Source organism: Columba livia, chromosome 21 (assembly GCF_036013475.1).
Source record: "Columba livia isolate bColLiv1 breed racing homer chromosome 21, bColLiv1.pat.W.v2, whole genome shotgun sequence".
Classification (NCBI taxonomy): domain Eukaryota; kingdom Metazoa; phylum Chordata; class Aves; order Columbiformes; family Columbidae; genus Columba; species Columba livia.
Genome location: NC_088622.1, coordinates 2,665,555 through 2,691,549, shown reverse-complemented (window position 1 = coordinate 2,691,549; position 25,995 = coordinate 2,665,555). Strand labels below are relative to the sequence as shown.

The following is a 25,995-nucleotide window of genomic DNA, read 5'->3' as shown; positions in this document are numbered from 1 at the left end:
CTCTCTGCACAGGAGGTTGGTCCATGTGTTCTTGCTGCAGGAGATGCACGTGGAGGAGACGTACATTGAGGAGGTGAGGAGGTGCACGTGGAGATGCACGTTGCAGAGATGCACGTTGAGGAGGGGCACATGGAGATGCCCAGGGACGTGTCGGTGCTGCGAGGGCGGGCTGCAGCCAGCTGCAGCGGTGGAGCAGCCGCAGGATCCGTGCCGAGGGTGGGAAGCGGGGAGCTGGAGCGGAAACGTGGTGGAAATGATTGCGCAGCATCTGAGCGCTGCTCGTGCAGACCGCTGCTGTTCTAAAAGCATCCTATTGGCATGATAACTTCCTCTGTCAATCCCGTCCTTTTCCTGTTAGTTTGGGCTGTGCCAGTGGCTTTCCCAGTCAACTCAACGTGCAGCTTTGCTGTTGACTCTGTCTGCGCCTTTGCCCCCGACCTGGCGCGTTCCCCCAGGGAACCGGCCCCTCCAGGTTCTCTGGGCTCGTGCTCCCCACCGCCGTTCTGTTGCGTCCCACATTACCTTGTCGGTACGTGCAGGAGCGCTCCCGGCCTGCTGTGGGCAGGAGCAAAGGAGTCGCAGCAAGAGGTTACGTCCAGGTGTGGATCAGGGAAAACCTTAAGCCTACGGAACAGACAGTTCTGTGGTGGTAGACCCCTGGGGGAAATACTTTCTTTCTGATAATTTGTTGCTTTGTGCCCTGAAGCGTAACAGTTTATACCCCTCATACACTCCTTCTCTACGCGCTATAATCATGGATGTTCACATCCCTATGGATGTTCTCTTGGTCTCAGTGACATCCTGCAGCAGGAGTTCCACAGGTTAACAGTCCCTTTCTTTCCCAAACTGGTGTTTTCTGGAGCCACGTTTCTTCATTTCTAGTTTCTGTATTTTTCTTTGCACACTATGCTCGGTACAGGTCACCTGGCTGGCGTTTCTCTTGCCATTCCTTATTCTCGATGTCTCTCCTCCGGCTCCTCCCTCTCCTCCCGTCCGGTTTTCTCTGCTGTCAGGCACTGGTGACGCCGGGGCCCTTTTGGATCCCATCACCTCCGTCTCCCTGACAGCGCTGGGACCTGAACCGCTGTTGCGTTTCGGAGAATTGACACATCGGCTTGAACCTGAGCCATGCTGTCCCCGAGGGTGGCGGGGCCGGGGGGTCACCCGTCACCCATCACCCGGAGCGATGCCCGGCCCCGCCGCTGTGTTGGGCAGCCCCATCCCATGGATATTCGGACTGAAAATGAATACTTTAAAAGAGCAAGACGTTCTCCGGCGGCTCACGCTGCGGCGAGGCGCTGGGCCACCGGGGAGAGGTGCCGGAGCCCCTTGTCATTCGGAGCACGTAGCCGGGAGAAGGGTTGGGGGAAGAAACCCACAGGGCAGGCGGAGTTTTCCGCTTTGTGGTGTGTGCGGAGAAACACTCCTTCAGGGTTTTTAGGGGTTTTTTTGTATTTTCTCTCCCCTCCCCCCCATTTCTTCCCCTCAGCTGAAGAACATTAAACACATGAAATGCATTAACTGGGATTTTTCCTTTCCCCTGCCCCCCTTTCTAAGCTGGAGACCTCCAGGAGGAAGAGGCCTATGAATTGACCCTGCCCAGTGCTTTAATTGACAGGTCATTAAAGATGAATGTGTGGCTAGAGAAAAATATTCCGATTGCAAGCAAGTTGTTGTCCGTGTGGGATTTTAATGATTTATGTTTGTTTCTCCTCCTCTCCTCCCCACCCGCTGCAGGCACCATGGGAGGTCTGTTTCTGGACGGCGAGGAGAGCCCCGCGCTGGAGGACATCAGCAAGTGGACGGTGGAGGACGTCTGCAGCTTCGTGTCCAGCCTGGCCGGCTGCACCGAGTACACTCAGGTGAATCAGCTCACAGCCTCGAGGACATCACGGGAGGAACGTTCTCCTCGCAGGCCCGTTTTCTCCCTCCCGTCCGTGCCTGTTTTATTGCACTGTCCCTCCCGGCAGCTCTGTCTCAGAGCCCTGCAGGGCATGAAGATTTTATTTATCTATATTTTCTTTTTTTGTTCTGATGCATTGCTAAATAGTTACTTGCTGCCAGTGAAGACCCCGAGATGGTGTGTGCGGGGCTTTGCAGATGCGGAGCAATAAGGAAAGAATCTGATGGGAGCAGGGGCAAGGTTACAAGTGAGCGCCTGAGTTGGTGATGTTTAGCGGCTCTTAGCGTCACGTCTTGCTGTCCAGCTCACGGTTTTGGAGCTGCCCTGTGCTCTGGACACAGCGGTGGTTTGCGTGGAGCAGCTGTACGGAGGGATGGGCTGTGGGGTGGTCCCTGGATTGGGGTGGGAGGCTCGTGGTACCAACCAGCCTGGCAGAAGGTGCCGTGTTCTGCTGTACCCGCAGCATCGCGGGGCCGAGCGGGGCTGCGAGAGACCCTCCCCACGCAACCATCAGAGTGACCTGCGTGCATATGCTGCAGAGTGGTGGCGATTGTGATTTTTAAGCTCGTTGTAGCAGAGCTGAAGCATCCACCGGTACTGGGGACTTCGTAAAGGCTGCTCAGTGTGAGGTCGTGAGGTGCAGTGCGAAAATCAGCCCTGTGATTTTGGCTTCCACGTCTGCTAGAGCCTGTGATAAATGCCCCATTGAGAAGGGCGAAGGCGCAGATCCCTGTGTGGGGCAGCTCTGCAAAGGGGATGCAGCGTGCCCTGGGGAGGGACGGAACGCAGCAGAGATAGAGGCAAAGGGCCAGAGCTCAGGACAGTCCGGCCTTTCAGCAGAGACACATGGGAGGCTGAGAACAGGTCTTGAGAGGGAGGGAGGAGAGCAGGAGTTGAGCTCTGTGGACACGTGGATTCAAGAGAGGAGCTTCCCTGCTGAGAGCTGTGGAGCGCACAGCCGTGCTGGCACATCCAGCCTGAAATCTCCTCCCTAAAAATCTGCCTGCTCTCCCCCTTTGGCCCTCGCTGTCTGTTAGTTGGCATTAGGGAAATGTCCTCTCCCAGAACTTGTCCCCAAACCCGCCCGTTTTGGGCAGGGTAAAGCTCAGCACCCGCTTCTGCTGGGACGGCTGTCGAGGGTTAAGATTGTGGGGTGACAATAAAACCCTGGCAGATGTATTGTTAACCCCCTCTCTCCCCCCCACTTCCCCCGTTTTGCCCCTCCCTCTCCCCCCTTCCCACAGGCGATCAGGAGGGAAAGAAGGACAGAGAGAAGAGAGTTGGAAAAATTAACAATGTTTTACTAATGCTACTAATAAGAATAGAGAAAATAATACAAAATATACAAAACCAATCTTGAAAGTCTCAGCAACTGCAGAGCCGGCACCTGAAGTCCTGGACTGGACTCTGCAGCCAACTGGAGCTGGATTTAGTCTCTCACTAGGCCTCAGTTCGCTGGGACAACTAGCAAGGTCCTCTCCTAATGTTGGCCATAAGCAGAAGGGAAAAGGGATGAGATCCTCGTGATCTCGCGCTTTTATATGAAGTATTCACGTGAATGGGATGTTATACACAGTTGGTCAGTTTCTTGGTCACTTGTTTCTTGTCGCCCCTCTCGCGAGATGTCCATCCGTGCTTATCAATAAGTTTGCATTCCATTGCTAGGTTTACCAAAACATGTGTCTGGTTCTCCAGGAAAATGCAGTTAATTTGAAGGCTTTAGCTGACAGGCAAAATTCACTGAAAGAGAAACTTGTTTTTAACAAAAGCAGGACAACGGCGGTGAGGGGAGCGGTTTGGGTCGCGATTCCCTTTAGGGTATATTGATTCGGTCATGTGCTGTGGGAAAGGTGCGTGTTTTTGCATCTGTCCAGAGGGGATGGGGAAGCGGAAACCTGGAATTACCCCACACCCCCCCTCTTCTTGCTCAGGTGACGGGATAATGTGCTTTCAATCTAAAATCTGTCCTTCCTTGCCCCTTAACCACGATGTTAATCCCATCACAACATGCTTTGTTAAAACCACCTGTAAAACCAGTGCTGCTTTGGAGCAAACTGCTGTGTGTGCGAGAGGCAGCGTTTAGGAAAGTGAATGCTTGTGACGGAGATGGGGAGCAGGTGACATTCCCCAAGAGGAACGGCTGAGATTTGGGTTGCGCCTGGGGCTGGATCAGGGTGACCATGTGTGCACAGAAGGGTCCATTTCTGATTATGGAGAGAGGGCGGGAAAGGAAACTGGTTCAAAAAATACGGTGGATGGATGGGTGTTGATGGGAGAAGCATCAGGTCTGTCTGAGCTGTAGAGCTGGGTTTAGTGACGATGGTCAGGGGCTCAGGAGTACGTGTGTGAGCCGCAGTGCGTGTTGCACAGGGCTCAAGCAAAAGGCTCTGAACCCAAAATACATTGCAGTTTGCATTCCTGCGCTGGGAAATGAAAGTCAGAGTTGCCTGGAAGCTTCTGAGTGAGACCAGTAGGAAACACGCAGAAATCTTTAACACCTTGCAGAAGGATCATCCGTTTACACCGTGTGTGCCAGCTCCCGGTGTAAAGAAATCAATAGCTCGCTGAGACAGAGCTTCAGCAATCAGTGCATTGCAAACAAAGTGTTCTACAATAACAGGAGCCACTGTAAGCAGCCCCTCGTTGTGGCTTTGCTGGGCTGCGTTACGCGGGGAGCACGTGGCTTAGGGGATGAGGTGTTTTCATGCACTACGGTTATACGCGTAACAGGTTTTTCACTATGTGAAAGTGCCAGCGCTGAAGGGCGACCCAGCTCCGTCCTCCCAGCCGTGCGCTGTGCTCCCCAAACCCGCGGCTGCCGGGGGGTCTGGCGCCGGGTTCGGTGGGACGCTGCGTTCAGAAACGTGCTTCAACCAGCAAGAAAACTCGAGCAAAACAAGAGTTGCCATTCGTGCCGTCAGCCCTTGACAATATTCAGCCTTGTCTCTGCTGCGGATGGGACACCCAAGGGGGATGCTTTTTGCAATTTAAGGCTTTTTGTGAGGGTTTTAGCGCCGAGAAAAGGGAGGTGTCTGGCTCCCAGCCACGTTGGCTTCAGAGGAAGGAAAAGAGATCGGTATGGTAAGTTTTGCTAGGTCAAAGAGCAGAAACACACGCTGCACATGAGCAGCTTTGCTGGTGGAGCCCGGCAATAAAGAACTCTTGCAGAGCTCAGCTGCATTGGCTCCAGCAGCCGGGGAAGGGACGGCTCCGGGCCACCGAGAAAGCAGCTGTGGAAGTGAAACCTCCTCCCTTGCCGTAGTGTTCAGTGATAATGGTGCTGTGCGGGAGCCGTTGTACAGAGAGGCTGGATCAGGCCCCACAGCCCGTTCATTTGGGCGAGAATCCAGTATGAGCTGGGCTGTTAAAGCAAAAAAGGGAGGTTTGGTTTAGTAAGCAAACCAGGGAGCTGAGTGACATCCCCAGGACCCACCGGCCAAATTACCAAATGATGGCACTTTACTCTTGTCGTATTGAGCCTGTACATCCAGAATAAACACCCAGGGGAGGCTGGTGCGAGCGCAGCCCTGCTCGGGGTATGAAGAATGGAGCAATAAGGCGACGTATCCAGACCTTAACACGGTACATATTAGGTGGAAAACTCTTGCTTAACCCTGTCATTTGAAATAGATAGAGGCAAAACAAAGTAATTTTTTGTGTCCTTAAGAATGTGTTAAAACAGCACAGTTTCGTGTGGCTGGGTGTATTAGAATGCGTTCGTATCAAAGTGATATTTTATAAGATGATATAATAGTCTTACATACGGCCCTGCTGTTGTTTTGGAGGTCACTGGGTTCTGCTTCACCCAACTAAGCGGGAAGGGCTAAGAGACTCTGGGCTGTTAATGGGAACTGTTGAAATGCCACATTTAATGGCACATTTGGCACCGCAATGTGGATTAGTCCGGGTCGCTAAACGTGGTGGGGAGGAAGGGGATGCAAACTCCAGCTGCTGCCGTGTTCTGGGAAGGGTTGTGATAAACGACAGGCGAAGGAGGAAAACAAAGACGTAAAAGGTGCGTTGCACATGGGTCCATCTAAGGTGCAGGTTGCTCCACAGACCCGTGTGTGTGTTGTGCCTGGAGACTGTGTGGGAAATCAGCAGCTTTGGGAAGGAAGTGCGTGAACGAGCCAGTTGCTCCTTCTCAGTTATCTCACTGAAGACTGAAATGCTTTTGAAGTCTGCTTGGGGCAGCGTTTTCCAAATGTCCACACAAGTGTGAGTGACCTGGGATTTGCCACAATATAGATTATTTTCTTCTGTGTTTTCTGCCCTTTTTGGAGCTGGGACGGTGCCCTGGGCACCTCAGTCTCCTTTCTCACATCTGTTCTCATCATGGTGCATTTAGATCAGCTGTTTTGGTTGCTCATGTGGGGACATTCCCAGAGAAAATAAAAGAAAAGGATTTATCCAGACTGGCCCAACCAGCCCTAATTCACATTCCCACGTCTCCTTTTTACATGTTGGCTCCCAGCTGTGGATACAGGATTGTATAAACCTCCTGTGGTTTAGTATTAATTTCTATTTTATTGTTAATAAGCGGGCCCGCTTCGCCCCTTGGGTTTGACCCTTTCTCCGGCGCCTGCTGTCCTGACCTCCCGTGCTCTGTTCCCGCAGGTTTTCCGCGAGCAGGCGATCGACGGCGAGACGCTGCCCCTCCTGACCGAGGAGCACTTACTGAACAACATGGGGCTGAAACTGGGGCCCGCGCTCAAGATCAGGTCACAGGTAGGAACGCTTCCTATGCGGCACCAAGCGGCGCGGTTTGAAGTTGTCCCTGGCTGGAATAAGGATGTTGAGAGACGTGGTTTATTGAATTATTAAGCAATAATTGTTTATTTATTGGTAATACTGGTTTCAAGAAAGCTTGATCTGTTCTCCAAAATGTTCTATATCCTCATCTGGAGCCGGTCACAGAACAAACCAGCTGAACCTAAAAATCACCATCCCAAAGTACTTAGAGACCAGGGTAAAGCCACCCCAGGAACCAGTTGTGCCTTTTTTCCTAGACTGGATCCAAGTCCTCTTGCTGCTCGTTCTCCTCGCCAGCTCCCGGCCGTTCTTTGTAGCAAGGCTTGAAGCACAAATGCATTTAATGCATCTCAGCGTCATCTGTTGATGACTTTCCCTCCCCAGCGAGTAATGGACCAGCTCTTTCCCTTCTCCGCTGTGCCGCTAATAGCCCTCGGTGCCATTTCTCTGTCGCTGGTCACAGCTCCCTGGTTTGCTGATGGGCTGGTCTTGTGCTGGTCACTGGGATTTCGATACACTGGCAGTAGAAATCCTATTTGCCTCTGTTGATTTAGCCAAGTTCCCTCTTATAGGGGACTGTGGTTTTTTTAGCGGACTCTGCTTTGCTGTTGTGCCCTTATAGAAATGTTTCACGTTTCTCCATCTCAAAATAGCTTCTTTTTGTCAAATTGCTTTGCTGCTCTGCCCTCCCGAGCTGGTGGTCACGGTGACTCCCCGTCCAGTTGCCTCCACCTCCCATCGCTGGACCCCATCTCAGAACGTCTTCATTAGTTTATTTTTCTTTTCTTTTTTTCCATTTAATAATCAGAAAATAGTTTCTGACACATGTCAAGAACAGGCTGTTCTGTTCTATTCCCTGAGGGATTATGTCACACAAATAGCTATGACATGGGTTGCACAGACAGTCACTATTCTGGCATGTGTGTATTTATATATTTATATATATATATATATGCATTTATTTATAGATATAAAGCACCTATCATGGTATTGCTAAACATTCTTTGGAACCACAAGCTATGCATTTGTTACATTATGTTAAAACAATAAGAGCAGCTTTACTGCTTTCCCTCCAGCCCTCACTGTTTATGAGGGGTCTAATAAAAAGGTTCTGTGGGCAAGTGTTCCCTGTGGGTCAATTCACTAGGAAATAAAACTCTCATGTTTCTTAGGGAACACCAAACAGCTCACAGACTTTCTTAGATCGGATTTGGTATTGGGGGGGGTGGAATTATGAGATACGGGCTGAAACTATAAAAAAACCCTGCTTCGATTTAATCAATAGTGTTTAAAGCTCTATAATAAGGCCGGGTTGTGGGGTGCGCAGTCCCGATGTTGCTGAATAATGCCGCGGTTGTCTGGTTGGAACACAGGCCCGTGTTTTTGTTTAAGCACAAATGCGAACCAGCTGCGGAGGTGCTGGGAAGTCGTGGGGCCTTTGGCCCTCGCTGGGAGGCGAATGGGCTGCAGTTCTGGTGGGCGCCGCCGCAGCGGCCAGGGCTGCGGGTTATGGTTTCCTGAGCAGTTCACAGCAGCCGGGCTGTAAATGGATATATTATTTAGCTGCAATCCAGCACATCTTCATCTTGAGATGGAGCGAGGGCAGAGCTTGCAGCTCCAGCTGCAAATAAAACAGAGCTGGGATGCGCTACTGCGGAACAGAGCGCCCCTTAGGTAAAGAAAGAGAGGAGGAACCTGCCCTGGTAAGTCACCAAGGGGGTGCTGTAGGGTTTTTGGTGGATTTGGAATGGTGGCTCTTAATTCCAAGGTTGTACCTTAGCTCTGAACCAGTTCATCGCGTGCTGAAGCAACACTGTTGGTGAAGAAACCAGTTTCTGGCATAGCGTTACGTCACAGAATCACAGAATGTTGGGGATTTCTCTAAGAGGCTGCAGATGATGAGATCTGGACATTAACACCTTGTGAATACATTTAACTTTCCATTTAGCTATAGCTTTATTCAGCGTGACTGTAGATAAGGGGAGCAGCAAGCAATCATTGAAGCTTAAAACATGTTTAAAGTACCAAGGCTTCATATTTGTTCTGAAACTTTTATTTGTAGGGAATACTGTTCAACTGTACTCTGGAGTACAGAACCTGGGCTGGCTGCATGAAAATGCGTTTCCTGAAGACTCTGCACACTCTCATCCTTTTTTTGCCCCCGTCTTTATTTTATTTAACTTTATTTCAACAGGTTGCCAAGCGGGTGGGCCGAGTGCTGTACATGGCGGGGTTCCCCATGGCGTTCCCGCTGCAGCCGCCCGGTTTGCGGCCCCCGGAGCGGGAGGTGCCGGCGGCCGAGCTGCGACCGTCGTCCACGGGCAGCGTGGCCTCCCCGTTCGGCGGCCTCCCCTCCGCCAGCCGCGTCTCGCCCAAGCAGGAGAACGGGAACCCCTCCATCATCGCCGGCATCAGCGACGCCGCCAAACCGCCCTCGTAACCACGGGCCGGCTCGCGGGCCGCGTCTGAACTGAGCTTGGGCGGAACGGACCGGAGGTAACGCGGTTGAGAGGGCGGAGGAGCCTCCCCGGGCAGCGCAGGCGGCGGAGTGAGGAAGGGAGGGGTTTGTATTTTACTTCTGGATGCATTTGCTTTTTGTTTTAAAAAAACTATAAAGGGAAGGAAAGAAAACTATCCAAAGATGTACTGAGACAGCGCAAGCGAAGAGAAAGACGATTCATTCTGGAGGATGGCAGCAACATCCCCGTTCCCTTGCACGCCCCGTCGCGCTCACCGAGATGCAGAGCCGTGGATGGGAGAAAATGCTTTTCTGTGAGAAACACGGATTTCAGGAACTTCTGGGTGTGACTGTGAGCAAGGAAGGGGAACGGGCACCGCTCCTCCAACGGTACTGAGCACCCCGAGCAAAAAACCATCAGAAACGCAACCAACCACCTTCCCAAGTATCTCCTCCTCCCTGGAAACTGTTCTCAGTTCCTCAGTCAGGTGTCGTCTATGCATCTCTAGCAACTTTTAAAACAATACCAAAGACAGACAAAAAAAAAGGATTAAAAAAAAGGCAAGTTCGGGTCCATGTTTACGTGGTGTGGATGGTACGCAGGGCGGAGGCAGCTCCGCGCTGTCCCGCACGCAGGACGGACTCTGCCCTGCAGTGTTCTGCTTTATTTTCATTATCTATTTTGTTTTAAAGAGAAGAAGGAAGGAGCGTGTGCGTGGGCAGGATCAGGGGCTCAGGCCCCCTCCCTCCTTCCCGCGTACAACAGACTCATTTCTCCATTTAGGGTGTTTTTAATTCATTTTTGTTGCTGTCGGTAGGGTTGGTTTTGTTCTTTCCAGCCTTGGTACAGAGGTGGATGTAGTTGCACATTCTGGGCTGCGGACGAGCCGGTTCCTGCGCGTTCCCCGAGCACGGGGAGGGATGTGGGGGGTTCAGCCTACAAACTATGGGTAGAGTTTTTACTACTGTGAACGATGGTAACTCCTGGGGTGACCTCCTGTGACTTGTACAGTTGTGAACAACAATCACATGTGGTACTTTTCTCTCTCTCTCCCCCCACCTGTTTTTTTTTGTTTAATGTTGCACGTGCTACCGTTTTTCTTACAAAAATAGCTTGGTGGTACATTAGCTTCTTTATATTGTAAAAAAAAAAAGAAAAAAAGAGAAAAAAAGACATTATCCATCACATCACAATAAAAATGCTTTCCAGCAATCGATTTAAATAAAAAAGAAAAACACTTAATTTACAAATGGTCCCTGGTGTCCTGAGCTCCTTGCACGTGGTTTTACCCCAGAAGTCTCTTTCCTTGCCCGGGTGTAGACGGGACCATCGGCCTCACCGGGGGGGACTCCGGGTGCATCGCAGCTGCTGCTCTTCTGGCCCAAAAGCAGAGGGAGCCCCGTGCAGCCGAGCTGGAGCAAGGAGGACACGCAGCTCCTTCCTCCTGGGGATGAAAAGGTGAGTGAAGATGGTTTTCTTACAGTGAGGGCCTTAAAATTCTCCTGTTGGAGCCACAGCCCTTGTGTAAGTGCCTGAAGACAATGAAGCAGCAGGTGCTTTGTCCCACTCAGCGTGGGCTACAAATGATTATCATATAAGTATTATATATAATATATTAATATAATCTATGGTAAATATATAAAATCTATATTAATATATTAAATGTTATAGGTAAGAGACATTAATATAATATATTAATATATATTAAATGTTACAGATAAGATATATTAACAGAATATATCTTATATCTGCATATATATCACTTATATAATACAATATATAACATATATAGTACATATGAGACATAATCTATATGATATATAATGTGCAATATATGAGATAATAATTGCACATAAGTATATATTTATCACTTATAATCATTTATATATAAAATGCACATCTATGTATATCTATGTATTTATATATTATATATTATATATTTTATATATTATATATTATATATTATATATTATATATTATATATTATATATTATATATTATATATTATATATTATATATTATATATTATATATTAGTATGTAAATATAAATGATTATAAGTGATGAATAATAAAAATAATTATAATGTTTAATAATAAACCCCAAATCACTAATTTCTGAGGTTAGTCCCTCCTCGTGATAGGACGGAGGGCACCTGGGGGCATGTCTTGGAAGGGCAGGTCTGGTACCTACGGCAGCTGCAAAAGGGAAAAAGAAACTCTCTTTATCCCTATTCCTGCCACTAAGCTCCAAAAAGACCAACTGAGTGAAGCGAACGCCCCACAATGCTGCACTCCAGCGCTAATTACCTGAGCGGTAATGAACAATGGCTGGAAACGGCACAGGAGGAGCATAATGAATTCCCTCTGTACACGCACCCGGGTGTCAGCACTTAGAGGTGGGTGAGAGGAGCAGCGGCCGGGCTGCAGCACGTCTGTCTGGGTTTCTACCTGCTGAGCTGTGCTGCTTCTGGCTCCCTGAGAACACTTCAAAGGGGAAGAGGTTGTTTTTAGCAGCAGCATCTTGTGCTGGTGTGAGGACCTGTCACGCACTGCGTGGAAGGAATGTGCCAAAAAATTGGGTGAGAGTTGTTCTAGCGTGATTTGGGGACAGGAGATGCGAAAGGGCAGCGGGAGGCCCTCCCGTTGAGTCTCAAGGTTCAGAATGGACCCCCTTGGTGTGGCTGGATCCAAACTTGGCCCCAGACTTGGTCAATGGTTTATGTCTAAGAGCATCCGTCACACCTTGGTCAGCTGAAACTGAACCTTGTGCTGTTGAAAGCAATAGATTTTAATGAGGGCTTTTTTATTACCTGTGCTGAGCACTTTTACTGGCTTTGACGAGAACACAATTTTACTGTTATAAAAAAAACACATAACTGGTAGAAAAAGCTTAGATGTCCAAGTAGCATCTCTGCTGCATCACTGAGAAAGTCCTTGGTGGCACCTGGGGTGGCTCCTGTCCCCGTGCACCCCCCAGCTCTTACCAGCTCTGTCCAGGATGAGCCCGGAGGGCGCTCAGTCATCGTCAGAGAAAGCCAAGTCCTCCACAACATCCTCTTCTCCTTGGGCGAGCTGCTGGAGGTCGGAGCGTGACATCCCGCGAGGGCAGCTCCTCTGCTTCCGCGGCCCTTGGGGAGCCCGGGCGGCTTCCTCGCCTTCCTCTGCGGGTGGAAAGAGCGAGAGGTGTAAATCCTGCTTTACTGGGAGCGAGAGTGAGGCGAGTCAAGACAGCTCCTTGCTAATTAATCCCAGATGCTCATTAATTGATTGGCGCCGCTGCAGCTCCCAGATAGCAGTAGGAGAGCGCTCGGTGCAGCGCCGGCTCTGAAGCACTCGGAGATAGGAGAGAATGAACTAACTGTGGTGCCTGAGGCAGAAACGCAAAATAATATTAAAAAATAAGAACTGGGGGCAGGGGACAGGCAGAACCTCCAAATTTCTGGCCTCACAGCTCAGGTTGGTCTTCCGGAGAGCTGACGGAAAGGAGCTGTCACAGGTAACCATAGGGCTCCCAAACACAAAACCAGCTCAACTCCCTCCTTTTGAAACGGTATTTTAATGGGGAGCACAAGTCAGAACTGGTTTCTAGGGGCTGTGCACATCCCCACTCCCAGTGCCCTTCCCTCTCATTCCGCAAGTGTGGCTTGAGTTTCCTACGCCTTGTTTCCAAAGGGGGCCCTGCAGCCCGTCTTTCTTAGGCTCTACCAGCAAAGCACCTGCTCAGCACCAATTCCCACCTCAGGTTTTGTGCTCACAACCCCTCAGGACACAGCAGCCCCTGCTCAGCAACCCCTGGATCAGCCGCCACATCAGCCCCACTGGACGCTCAGTGCAGTTCACGTCTTTCAAACCCGCGCTGGTGACACCAGGACCACAGCGCTCCCGTGCCCCAGAAACCACTGAAAGGTGCTTCTCCCCCAGCCTGTCTGAGCACTGCAGTAGGCAGAGAGGGAAAACGCTCCCTCTTTACCCTTTACAGCATTGTCAGAACACGCATCAAATACCCGTCTATTCTCGGCGCCGAGGTTTGGGTGTGCGTGCCAAGCCGCAGCCATCTGCCACACTAAATCCGTCAGATTTTGCTCTCACTTGGACTCTTTCCCCCTTTCGTGTTCTCCCCGCTCCCCAAACTAGTAAAGAAAACCTGCACACAGGAGCTTTTGTGGCTGCTCCCCACAACCAAACATCACACCCGGTGGCATGTGGAGCTGCAGAGCCTTTTAATACAGGGACTAAGCAAGCGGCTCACAAAACCCAGCAAAGCAACACCAGGGCAGCCGGAGCTCCTGGCAGGCCCCGCTTCCGTCTGCTCCCGCTGCAGCGAGGCTTGGCAGACACGGGCAAAACCGAGCTGGGAGAAGCTGCTGAGAAGCAGCTACTAAAGGGTTATGCTGCGCAGCACCTCGCACCGCAGGCGCGGCTCCGATGGAGAGCGAAGTGCACCCCGCGCCTGTGTAACCTGCGGAGAGCCCGTGAGCGAGGCTTCTGTACCAGGTTTTGTGGGGTGGGCTGCGCTTGAAGAGTTTGTTTGAGCCTCGCTGCAGGAGGCCCCTGAAAAGAGATGAAAGGGACTGGTGGCTTGTTAGAGCAAGGCCGGCAAAGGCCTTAACCCTTTCGCTCTCCATATAAACGCAGAACTGCCAGGTCTCCCTCTCCACAGCGTGTGTGTAAGTCCCTGCAGCTCGGGACAGCAGCACAGCAAGAAAAGACAGTTCCTTTGTAAGGGAGTCCCCAAAATGCAAAGAGGCTCCAGTTCCCAGAGCTGGCAATAACTCACCATCGGAGTCACCGTCTTCTTCCAATTCTTCCTCATCCTCCTCGATTTCGTACTGTCCTTCTTCTTCATCCTCATCCTCGCCGTAGTCCTCGCTGCTTGCTTCTGAGCTGTCGTCTGATGCCCGCTTGGCTTTGGCTTTACCTGCAAGTGTTTTTACTATGTGAATGGAAACAATAAAGAGCAGCACACATCTGCAGGCAGTATATACATCTATTTATATACACATAACAGGGCAAAGTACCACCATCGCTACACCCACCCTCAGGAGTACAGTCACACACATACTAAATGGGAAATTTGCTTTTTGTTCTCCAAAAACCACATCCCTTTGCGCAGAAGGATGTGTTTCATTTCAGAAGCACCTGGAATGCCAGGACACAGTCAGACAAATCACCTCGGAAGCCCACAGCAGGGTTTTACTGCCAAAGCCCAGGATTTGCTGCTACCCGGTATTTACGGAGCAACCACCAGCACCCAAACATCCGTCATGAAGCTGCCTGCCCTGCTCAGAGAGGCGGACAGACAGAACAGCGCGATGAGAAGAAACGCGTCTGCTGAACAGGCGTGAGAAAGGAGAAGGAATAAATCACAAAGCTGAGACCACAGAACGGCTATTTGCACTGAGAAATGCTGCATCCACCTCCACCCCTCCGTGGTCGTGTAACTGAAGACAGGGGTAGACTCTCTGGTTCAGGGCATCCTTGTAGACCTCTCTTAGCTTTATTCCCTCTGTTGTCACAAAAGAAAGGTCTAGGAGCAGAAAGTGCTGCAAATGCCCTCTGAGGATGGTCCCAGGGAGCCGGGGGGGAATATGAAGAGCCTCCGGGTGCTTGGGCTCTGGGGAAATCACCGCCTCAGCCGCTGGAAATGGACTTTTACTCATGTTGAGTTGACTGGTTGCTCCAGACAGCGTGAGTCACCAGGCACCGCAATGGCAGAACGCGAATTGGAGCCCTGGGGTCACTCCTGTGCGCTACGACACAGGCAGCGGCCCAAGAGGAATGTACCGTGTCAGCAAGACTCCAGAAGACAGAGCTCGGGGTGCTCCGGTTAACCCTCCTCCTCCTCCTCCCACTGCCCGCGGATCCTCCAGCTCGCAGCCCCGCAGCAGCAATTCTGCCGCTGAGAAGGGGTCGGGATTATTCTGCTAGGAAATGAGAATGTCTGACCTCCCCTTCCACACCCCCGGCCCCCACCGGTCTGGCATTAAATTGATGTAATATAATTACGCCAGGGATAAATGAAGAAACCTGTTCAAGTTCATTAGAGGCACAGCAACACCTAATGCGGACAGATCACTCATTACGGCCGGGCCCGGAGAGACGCGGCAGCCGCGCTCCCTTCTCGCCGTTAATTGCCTCATGACGAGGCAGCCCAGCGCCTCTTCCTAAGCCATTAATAATTTCCCGGAGCAGCCGCTTTTCCTCCCGGAGATCTGTCAGCTGGTAAATGAGAGGAACGCAGGAACCTGCCCATCCCCACCAGTGACACAAGACTGATCAAATCCACCCTCTTTCCTCCCCGGTTCTTCGCACTCTCACCTCCTCGAGGGTTCCTGAAATGGGAAAACTTGTTTCTCTCCCCTCTATAGACCTCACAGAGACCCAAGCGAGGGAGTGTGTCCTGCCTGCCAAATGCCGTCCCCATTCCAGAGGGTGGTTTGTCTCAATATGACGGAACCATTTGCCTCCATCACCTTCCTTGTCCCTTTGGGGAGATGCTGGGGGGCGCACAACACTGTTGAAATGAACGGCCAGAGCAGCACAAAGCAGGACTGGGAGAAGCTGTGTTGAACTCACTGACCGAATCCCAAAGAAGTGTCCACCACCCTCTTTGTTCTTTCAGGAAGCCTTAAAATCAACAGAAGTGCTGGTACTGAGGGAGCGGGGGGCTCAAACCACAAAGAAACCCTATAAACCTGACACCAGACACAGAAATACTGCTAGTTACTGCTAGTCTTGCTAGGATTCAGAAGAGATTCATTCACTTATTGCTGGATTTGCAAGGCCTGAGAAGCGAGAATGATGATTCATAGGGTGGGAGTCAGGGTTGGGATGGGGAAAGAAGAGACTGGAGACCTGCGAAGCTTATGGAGCCAGGGAAAAGGCTGCTGCTCTCAAAGACAAACGGCTTATCATGGTTTTGGCTGCTGTGAGGCTGCTAAGGCTCAGGGTAAGGTGAGGAAGGATCAGAGAGTTTAACTTGTGCGGGACCTGCAGCACTAGGAAGGTCTGGGCCAAGGGGAGCGAATGTCCTGCTATCAGCCTTTCATCTCTGGTCTAACGCAAAACCGGGGTTAGGATTCAGAAGCAGACAGGCCTAAGAGATAGGCTTAGGTTTATGCCCGGATCCTACACGGTCCATTAAGGCAGGCTGATGGCTGTAGCTCGCACAAGAGGTGGATTGGTGAGTTCTGTGGGCAGTAGGTTTGAAGGAAAACAAATAGCTTTATCCAGCTCTTCAGAAGCCTCCTCGGCCCTGAGAAATACAAGTCTTTTGAGGCAGAAGTTAATTAACGAGTAAGGTGTTTTGGCCAGCAATGGTTAAGCCAAGAACTCTCCAGATCTACCTGCTTCCAGAGATGAGGGACAGCATAAACTGAAATCAACGTTTCACTGATACAATACTCAATTTAAATCAAAAGAAAAGGTGAGGGGGACTTCGAGCAGAAGCTACATAACAGAAAACTGATGATTTCCTGGCGTTTAGCAGGCAATTTTCCACTCTCTTGAGTTTGGTCTGGGACCTGACAGGCCAAAACAACAACTAATTGCAAGAAGAATGTCCTGTCAACACGGGAAAGATCCTGCCAAGCCAAGTGCTGTGGTTGGTGAGGGATGGGAGCCATTCTCATAGCCAACATCCCACCAGAAAGCCACAAGGATGCTGCACCAGCAGCACGTTCAAACATCCAGACTTCTATGCAGTAATCATCAGGGGGAAGAGAGTTTTCCAGACCAAGGAAAAGATTTAACCTTGGGCTTGCCTAAGAGGATGAGTTACAGCCACAGACAACTGCAATTATCTAGCTAGGGCTTTTCTGGCAGGGAATCCCTTCCTTTCCACCCTGTTCTTTGCAGGGACCTCAGGACTCTGGAATCAGCTCTTTCCAGCAAGAACTCTGGACAGTTTTGGGGGATCAGCTCTGGTCGGTGTCACAGGTACCTCCACAGCACCAACGTGTTCGTGATCAGGTCTCTCCCTGTCACTTTGCAAGAAGACCAGCATTGCTGTGCATTCTCAGCTATATTTCTTGTTTTCCAGCTGTATTTCTTGCTTTCCTCTCCTAGAATGTCCATCCAGGGCAGTCTTATCTTCTTGCCTAGATTTCTGCCATTAGCTGCTCAACATCTCTCTCTTGGAAATAGTCTGAGGCTGATTCAAGGTGAAATGAATTGCTTCAATTGTCCCAGAGTCTCCTTTTGCCTTATATATTGAGAGGAGATTGTTACGCCCTCAAACCTCACAGGTAAGGTGAGCACACGGGCCACAGCAGCCGCGGGGCCTCCCAAATTCCCTCGCATCTGGCCACCGGGTAGAACAATGGCCACAAAAGCAGGGAACCGCAGCACATAGAAGCGCTGGCTGCTCTGACTCCCATCTGACAGTTACTGAATGCGCGGCACGGCTGGGAACGAACCACACCGAGTAAGAACAAGAGCTCATTGTGTGCGTCTCCCAAGACACAGACGCTTTGCCCAGCCCCCCCGTCCCTGCGCGGGTCACACCACTGCCCCAGGGGACTTCACCCCGCTGTGCCCACCCAGCGTCTCCAGATCCGCGCTGGAGCTGAGCGCTGGGGCTGAGCACGGTTGCTCCTCGAGATGGAAGGTGTCCTCAGGGCATGTTCCCTCCCTCCAGAAAACACCCTGCTATGAACAAAGGCTACAGCTGAGCTGGGAATGCTGGAAGGCAAGAGCATCGCTGACACGCAGTGACTCCATACCGCAGCTGTGGGACAAACAGCAGGGAGAGACCTCAGTCCTCATTTGCACTCTCTTCACAATATATGCGAGGGAAACAATGCTCAAGATTTATCCTCACGCCTTACAATGTGCACAACAGACTAGGCTTTTATCTGTAGATTAAATCTCCAAACAAGAAAACCCTGCATCCCCGCAAGCCGCCCTCCTATATAAATGACACTGCACCATGACATCCCAAATATTCCAAAAAGAACAAATATTACAAAAAGAACATCTAAGTTTTCCCTCAAACTATGTGGTGAACTTCTCCAGCAGGTTCCACAACCGACTGTGGCCCTCTCGTGGTCACAGCCAGAGAGTGACATCACTCCCTCCTCTCTAGAGGCTCTAGATTTCCTTGGCTTCTCTAGAATACTTGCAACATCAGTCACTATGAAATAAATAAATCAGAAGTGCATGCAAAGAGAGGATAAACATTCTTCCATCAAAGATCCTTGTTCTGGAAGATGATGAGGTCAGTGTCTGTGACAAAAGAACGGTGCTAAGGGGAGGAGAGAGTGGGTCATGTACTGAAAACTAATGCAGGACTAAGGCTTTAAAATGAGCTGGGCTGACACAGTAGGAGAGGGAGGGAAAGATAAAAGCCTCCCAACCACGTTCCGCCTGTCACATTAGAAAGCCTCCAAAAGGTACAATCATCCTGTGCTCTTTCTCACTGATAGTGTATAATTTGAACCAAAAATGGCCAGCACGGATGGCCCTTAGGGCAGGGCTGTATTGACCCACATCATACAGAATTCTGGACAAGAATATATGCCCAGCCCCGTACCTTTTACAGAGAATCCAACGTTCTCCTCATCAGAGTCACTGTCCAGGTCAAAGAGGTCTTTGAATTCCTTCTTATCTTCCTCCTTGCGCTCATCTTGCTTCTTGCGCTTTATTTCTGGGAAGTTCAAGTCTTCAAGCTGGAAAAAACCAAAACCAACAGTAAGGAAAACCTTAATTTGTACTTTTAAACAGAAAATGCTGAGCTTAAACACAGGAACTTGGCTTTTGCCACACTGCCAAGAGCAGCTGGGTCTGCCTGCTGCCAGCCAGGGGAGCAACAGATTTGTGAGGCACTTACAAAGGTGAATGATACATGCAAAGCACCACTGCTCTATTGATCTTTACCTAATAAACTACTTTTGCTAATGGGCCGTCTACTGCTGGTACCATCGCATGGATAAAAATGCAAGACACGCATGACAGCTCTGGACTGAAAGCCGTGTGAGCTCGGGCAGCCGAGCACGGTGACGCCAGGCTGTGCTGCTCACCTCTGGAGCACCAGTTTTCCACCGATGCCAAAAGCTGTCACAGCTCTCACTGTCTTTGGGGCTGCAGATTTCAGCGCCATTAAATAGCAAGGCGCTGAAGGTGCTTAAGGTCTGTCTGCATCACAGTTCCCCTGCTTGCTGGCCCTTATGGAGATCAATGGGCCAAGAGCCCTGCTCCTGCGGACAGCCAATATCAATGCCATTAAGTACTTGCCATTGACACCAGCTCGCTGCTCTTTACACCTCTCCGGAGGGGGATTATGGGGAGGATTTACTTGCAAGGGCTCAGGCCAGCCAGGGCAAAGACAATCAGAATGCAAATTAAATCCCAAGTGCTCTCTGAACATCAGCTGCCCGCTGCCCGTGCGCGGCTGCACACCTCCTGGGAAGCACTCATGCATTAGCACGCATTAGCTTGCTTGGAAACATTCGCCCTGCGAGTAATAAGTCATTTGCTCTCTCCCACCCGTCAGACCACACCTCGGCACACTCCGCTCTGACCACATCCACTTCAACCCCCCCGTGTGCTTCCCCCAGCGGGAAGAGCAGCAAACACAGTCTATAGAAAGGCAGCTCTCAGCAGAGAGAGAGAGAAAGAGCGAGAGAACAGGGACGGGAGGGGGGGAAAGACGACGAGAGACACAGAGATACGCATTTGCTCCTGCAGCCAATTCCAGCAATTTCTCCCAGCCTGTTTCGTGGTTATGGTCCCCAGCTGGGCAATATTGATTCTGGGCGCTGAGCACTTATGAGCAATAACCTGTAACACCAGGATGGAAAGTCAGAAGCTGGCCAGAGAAGGAGAGAGGGGAGCAAATCACCAACCACCATTTGCAGGGTCCTAATTTTAAGTCATCCTTCTAGCTGCTCTTTCCCACTCCGAGATGACTCTCCTTCCACCGGCCCTGCGGAGACCGGCTGGGCTGTCTCGGTGCTGGGAGGACGTGTGAAGAAAGCAGCACACGCCCAGCTTTCCAAACAGCAGTCGCTGTGTGACAGAGAGCAGATTTGGGAAGCAAAACGCAGCAAGAGCAGCAATCCGGAGTCACTACCAAAGGGCTGCCCTAATGACACCCTGTGACAATCCCCCTTCCGAGGGTGGTTCTGCTCCAGCAAGCTGGGGCAGGGGAGCTGCTGGGCTGAAAACGTTTTCCTAAGCCCTTACCAGCTCTGGTGGACAACACAGGCTCACACTTCACTTCACTTCACTTCTCACTCCTGTTCTGGCATATAACTTTCTGGAGGGAGATGCTCCAGAAATACTTGTTCAATGAGAGGCTCCAGAAATAAAACACAATGGTCTCAGAAGCTAAAATATCTCGGCAGCCATGCTTCTAACGGTTTTGGGTGACATCAGTACTGGCTGAACTCAACCTGAGCATATGAAAAACGACCTGGAGTTGGAATGACGCTGAGCTGTGCTACCTCCAGCTTTCTGAGACTCCACAGGAGTGTCTTCGAGACAGCACCTCAAAATAAAGGCACCAGAAAACCCAAGAGTTGCGGAGTGATTGCGAGGCAAAGGAATGAGACTTGTAGTTGAGCCACAGCTCAGATACAGCCCATGTTCATCACACAGCAGCAGTAATTAGGTAATTTGGGGGCCAGCCTTTTAATCCCCAACTAGAGGGTTACTATCTACTGAGTCTCACGAAGCCGATTAGTCTACATCCCATTAAAAACCATTGGGAAAAGCAAATGGAATGGGCGGATGGGGTCAGCATTGTTATATAAGGCAGTCTGCAGCTCATAGCAGAGAACCAGGCTGATTTTTCTTCTGATATTTTTTTCCCCCCAATGGCTGCTAATGGGACATGGATTTTCCCAGCCCTAATGGGCCTCATGGTGTTCGCTCTCCTGCTGGGGCTCACAATGCCGCATCATTAAGCTCGCGGTCCCCACCGAGAGAGACAACAGCCCCATTCACCACGCAAAGATGTCAGGCAGCCACAGGCCTTTCGGAAAGCTCACTCCAAATCTGCCTCTCTCTCCAGTTTATCTGTTCAGCTCACTTTCTCCAAGAGAACACAAGTCCCTGCCACTGCCCTTCAGACTTGCCCTGGTTTCAGTCACCCTCTCGAGCCTTGCTGTAGGAAAGCAATAATGCTCAAGGGTTGCTCTTCTCCACCTCAGCTCACCCTGGACACCCTGAGGAGCTCCAGCTTTCCTCCTCCTTTTAATATGAGACCGGGACTTGTCTGCACTGACACTGATCTCCTCTCATGACAGCTGCTTCTGTCCCAGGGAAGTGTCAGCTCACATCAGCAGGGCCAGTTTGGGCACGACATTAGCCCCACTCACAGTCATCACTTCTTGCTGTTTCGTAATAGAATTTCCTCCTGCAATGGAAATTTCCCAAATTCCCTTTCTGCAAAGGCCACATTCTCCTGCTGGGTTTGCACAGAAAACAAGCATGCTTTTTGTTCCACCTGCACGGCTGCCCCGGGGAATTTCAGCCTCCTGTCCTTATCTTGGGCTGGCATACGATGCTGTGCATTTCTAGGATGTCCCAGGTCTTCTACACCATGCTCCAGGACTTGGCTCCGAGCCAAGCATCCTCATGTCCCATCGATTATTTTAATTGTTCCCCTCCCCACACTGGAGACACCAATTATATCTATTTCCTGCTCCCTGGCCAAGTGCCTGGCTCAGCCACTTTCATTGCATTAGCATCGAGACAGCTTTCCTTCAGACTCCTCATGTAAGTCCCACATCACAACCAGCCACCCCCACAAGGGTGAAATATGAAATTGCAAACCAGAACACATCTCTGATATTCCCTTTGCTAAGAAGAGAGGCATCTTCCCCGCCCTGCTGTCTTGCAAAGTTCGGTTTTAGCGTGGCAATCCAGTCACGTTCTGCAGAGCTGGAAAAGAAGCTAGAGGCCTATGTGAGCTCAACCCTTTACTATTGAGAAAGCAACAAAATTTGCAAGAAACTATGTAAAGTGCCCCAAAAAATGTGAGAAGGCCCATGAATGTGGACATGAACACACAGAAATGGAACTGTATGTACAGGCTAAACTTCAACCTGTCCTCTGCTAACCTGGGCAAACGAACAGGCTATGAGCAGAGGACACAGATGTTGCTCCTCGGGATCCCAGTACGACAGGTCTGAGGACACTGGCGAGGCTGCCGTCCAGCCACACTCGTCTTCTATCCAAGAACATCCAGCCAATGCACTCACACAGCTCAAGCCCATTCCAGCTCACACCAGCAGAGCTGGTTTTGATGAGCCACCAGTAAGTGAAGTATTTCGTTCTTACTCTTTCTTTGCCGCTGATTTCCAGCTGTATCTCCTTCTCTCTTAGCTTCTTCCACTGAGTATAATACTTGCTCAGAGGTGTCCCCTCCTCTTTGACTTGCTTCTCCCATTGTTCCTGCGGAGAGAGGGGGTGCAAATTTAAGAAGTGTTTTCAAAGCAGTTTTCCAATACAACTTTGGCAAATGCAGGGAGTCAGAAGCAGAGGTTGAGACCCTTTCCCAAACCACCTTTTTTCCAGCTTCTGGGTAGGAAATCGGCACCCATGACTAAGAATATCAGCAGGACTAGGTGTGAATTCAGGCACAATCGCTTAAGCGACTATTGAGTCAGCAGCAGTGTGACTGACAACTCTCCTTAGGTAAAGCAATGCCTGGGCACCACAAGATCAAAGAAATGCAAAAAGATAAAACGGGCAGGTTGACCAATGCGACAGCTTGGTCATGCAACACCAAAGCACAGGATACCAACGGCAACCAAGAGCAGCATAAGGTCCTCATAAAGGAGCACTATATGGTGGGGCATAAGATGGTTTAGCTTATGGGAGATCACCACATTTTCTCAGCATGGTGGCCTGAATTGTGGGTTCCAGATTCCTATTTTTCCTTTCCAGAAGAGGCCTGATTCCCGCTGTTCTACAGCCAAGTGTTTATTTTTGAAACAAACGTTCCCCTGCGGGTCTGGGACTCATCCAATCTCGAGAGAGCAGAGCATAAAGAAGCGCCGAGCCTGTTTCCACTGTCCAAGCGGGGAGAATAAGGAGATATAACCACCGGAAATGGTGGGAAGCAAATTTGATGCTTAAAGTTCTTTTACGCTTCAGTTATTTGGCATGTTAGTTCTGAAAGGGGGGTGGCGGTGTGTCGTATTAAAATACATTCTTCTTAACCCGCCAACGTGCCTTTAACTTAAAACCCACACAGAACTGTACCTGATTACTGAATTACCACAATGCCCAGAGGCTTTGCATTACCCCACAATAAAGTCAATCTAAGGTAAGCAGAAAGACAGAAGGAAGAAGGGGACGAGCAAACCAAGCAAAGGTTCATATAGATACGCCCAAAGGTTAATAAAGATCCAAAAAGAGTATCCTGACAACAAATCCAGAGTTTTGCATGGCAGCTGTGTGTGCACAACGCTCCTGCTTCAGGGTGGGAACAAAAGGCCAGACCATCTTCACAGCAGAAAACACAGCAACAGCTCAAATGTCCTTCAACAGACCCCAAATCAACTGCAGAGCCCCAAAACCGGGGAGCTGCGGTGTGCTGGCTGCAGCCCGCGAGCCAAGGCGCGAGAAGTTTGTTTAAAGAGCAGCACATGAGCAAGAAAACAAACAGAGCAAGTCTCTGCAATGGACAGCAGTGCAGAGCTCCCAGCCTACACAGCCAAGCAAGTACTTGGTGTATATTGTGAAGCGAAACCCATCACTAAGTGGAGATGATCTGTGGTTTCTGCAGCTGGCACCGGGAGCTGAACTTCGGCAATTAAACGGCGACCAGCTTGTGTCACCTGCGCTCTAATGGCATGGAATCTATTTACGCATCCTTCAGCAGGCGCTATCAATACTGCGTCAAGCCAAACAGCCCCTTTTTCTGGTAACCGCGGGTCCCAGGCTCACAAGCCCCACGGGACTGTTCGTAACACGGCCCCGGGTCTGGAGCCTGCAGCCGCTCTCGGGTCTCATCGGACGGAAAGGACGGCTGATGTACCGCCGGCTCCAGCAGCACTCGCCAGCGCAGACGCCAGCCAGCAGACAGAACAGCTTTACTGTCGATCCGACCCACCGCTACGGCGAGAGGAGTCATTCCCGAGGACTGCAAAGTCACCCCATCTATAAATCAGGCTCCTATCAGGCTGCCAGCTGCAATCAGGCCATTTCTTGATGCTGCTTGGTATGGGCAGCTTCTGAGGAAGACTCTTCTTACAGAGGGTAAAAGTCTATTTGTTCTGACCGATACAGCTCTTTTTGGTTTAAAGTGTGCTGGAATCCACAGATAAAAAAGGACAGTTTGAACACTCCCATCTTTCTAGTCAGAACACCTCAACAGGAATTTTGAGAGGGGATGCCTTCACACCCATTTAACCATTCGCAATTCTCCTATTATTACTTTTGCATCACTGTGCTGCGGGTCCTGGTGCCCTCTTTTCCTTCCATGCGTTTTCCTATGCCAATCCAGGGACCACAACAGTGCAGATAAACCTAAAATCAGAGCCGCACATTATGCATCAGGATTCAACTTCAGCTGCAGGCACCACTTTTTTTGGCTCTCCCCACAAAAACCTTAATTAGCATAGTAACCTGTTAGCATTATACTCTCAGAAAAGCACTGACTCTCAAATGTTAACCTGCTTCTCACCATAAAAAATAAGAGTTAAGTTCTCAATCTTAAAATAATGTGGAAGGAGTCAGGCTGAACACATCTGGTGTGCCTAACCCTCCATACCGCAGCTCCTGGAATGCAAGGAGGATGATCCCCACAATTCTTCCACATTAAGTTAAACGTTGTACCACCACACACCCTCTGCAGCACTAAGTTCAATTCCCAGGCTGTTTCTCTTTTAAAATTATAGAATACAGACCCTTAGGTAAAATGCAGTTCTCTAAAGCATGCCGACTACTCAGCAGAGCAGACCCAATCACATTCACAATCTTTATTCCCCTCGTTTAAACCTATTTCTCTGTCATTCCCCCCATGAAAGCTGCATTTCGGCATGTTGTGTGGAAGAATTAGCTCAGAATCTGGGCTCTGCTCCCTACAGTGGAGGCAAAAATGCATGGATGTGCATACCAGCGAGCATTTGCTTTCAATTGCTCTTGCTGGCAAGGGGGACACCCAAATACTTCCCCTCCCCTTCCCTGTTCTGGCGGTGTTTGCTCACAAGAAGTGCCAATGCCCCACGTGTCTCAGAGACAGCCTGGCAAACTCAACCCAGACTTTGAGGGACACTCCAAATCATTCCGGGAAGCCCAGTCTCTGTGGGAGTTCTGGCCCTTCTTGGGAATCTACACCATCTGCTTGCAAAGGAGCAGGGGGAAAACACAGGCATCCCTGGGCACACAACCTGTCCTCCGCAGACAAAAGACAAGCCACTGCAGATCTTCCACCCTGCAGAAGCACCGAGTGGGCTGTTTCCTCTGCTCCCCATTAGATACCATATGAACTAAAGGAAGAGAAAGGCTCCCTTCTCCCATAGGACAACACAGTGCAAAAGCACAGGTTGCACAGGCATCCTCCCCGAGCAGCACTTCACACCGTTGCTCTATCCCCTCAAATGGTGCAAACACCACACTTACAGAGGCAGCAGAATTCCCTCTATGACTTTAGGCACGAACTGGCACCTACACATAGGAATGATGATGAAAACAAAGAAACTTCTCAGCAACGGAGATGCCCCAGCAAAGCAAGGCACTTCCATGCACGTGGGTGTCATAAATAATAGAAGGATGCCATTTACAGACTGTTTTCTCCACGAGGCTCTTGGCTGCAGTCTTGCCGGCTCTAGCACCAGAGCCCTGCCGAGTCCAGTTGTTTGTGAACATCTGTCCCACCCCACGCGCTCCCGTTTCCATGGTCTCCTTGTCCCTCCTCCCTCTGCCAC

At 50.4% G+C, this 25,995-nt stretch overlaps 2 protein-coding genes across 19 annotated transcripts in view; one reads left to right on the top strand and one right to left on the bottom strand.

Moving 5' to 3' along the window:
* Positions 1-10,364, top strand: part of SAMD11 (sterile alpha motif domain containing 11) — a 97,803-nt gene extending 87,439 nt beyond the window's left edge. For all 18 annotated transcript variants that reach the window (XM_065037964.1, XM_065037962.1, XM_065037963.1 and 15 more), the window contains 3 exons: positions 1,738-1,862; positions 6,521-6,631; positions 8,850-10,364. In XM_065037964.1, the coding sequence (XP_064894036.1) occupies positions 1,738-1,862; positions 6,521-6,631; positions 8,850-9,095 (482 nt within the window). In that variant the 3' untranslated portion in view covers positions 9,096-10,364. The remainder of the gene's footprint in view (positions 1-1,737; positions 1,863-6,520; positions 6,632-8,849) is intronic.
* NOC2L (NOC2 like nucleolar associated transcriptional repressor) overlaps positions 10,149-25,995 on the bottom strand; it is a 38,889-nt gene continuing 23,042 nt past the window's right edge. The window contains exons 16-20 of the mRNA XM_065037976.1: positions 22,400-22,513; positions 18,648-18,783; positions 13,893-14,033; positions 12,100-12,276; positions 10,149-10,558 (exon numbers count right to left, since the gene is read on the bottom strand). Coding sequence (XP_064894048.1) covers positions 12,131-12,276; positions 13,893-14,033; positions 18,648-18,783; positions 22,400-22,513 — 537 coding nt within the window. The 3' untranslated portion in view covers positions 10,149-10,558; positions 12,100-12,130. The remainder of the gene's footprint in view (positions 10,559-12,099; positions 12,277-13,892; positions 14,034-18,647; positions 18,784-22,399; positions 22,514-25,995) is intronic.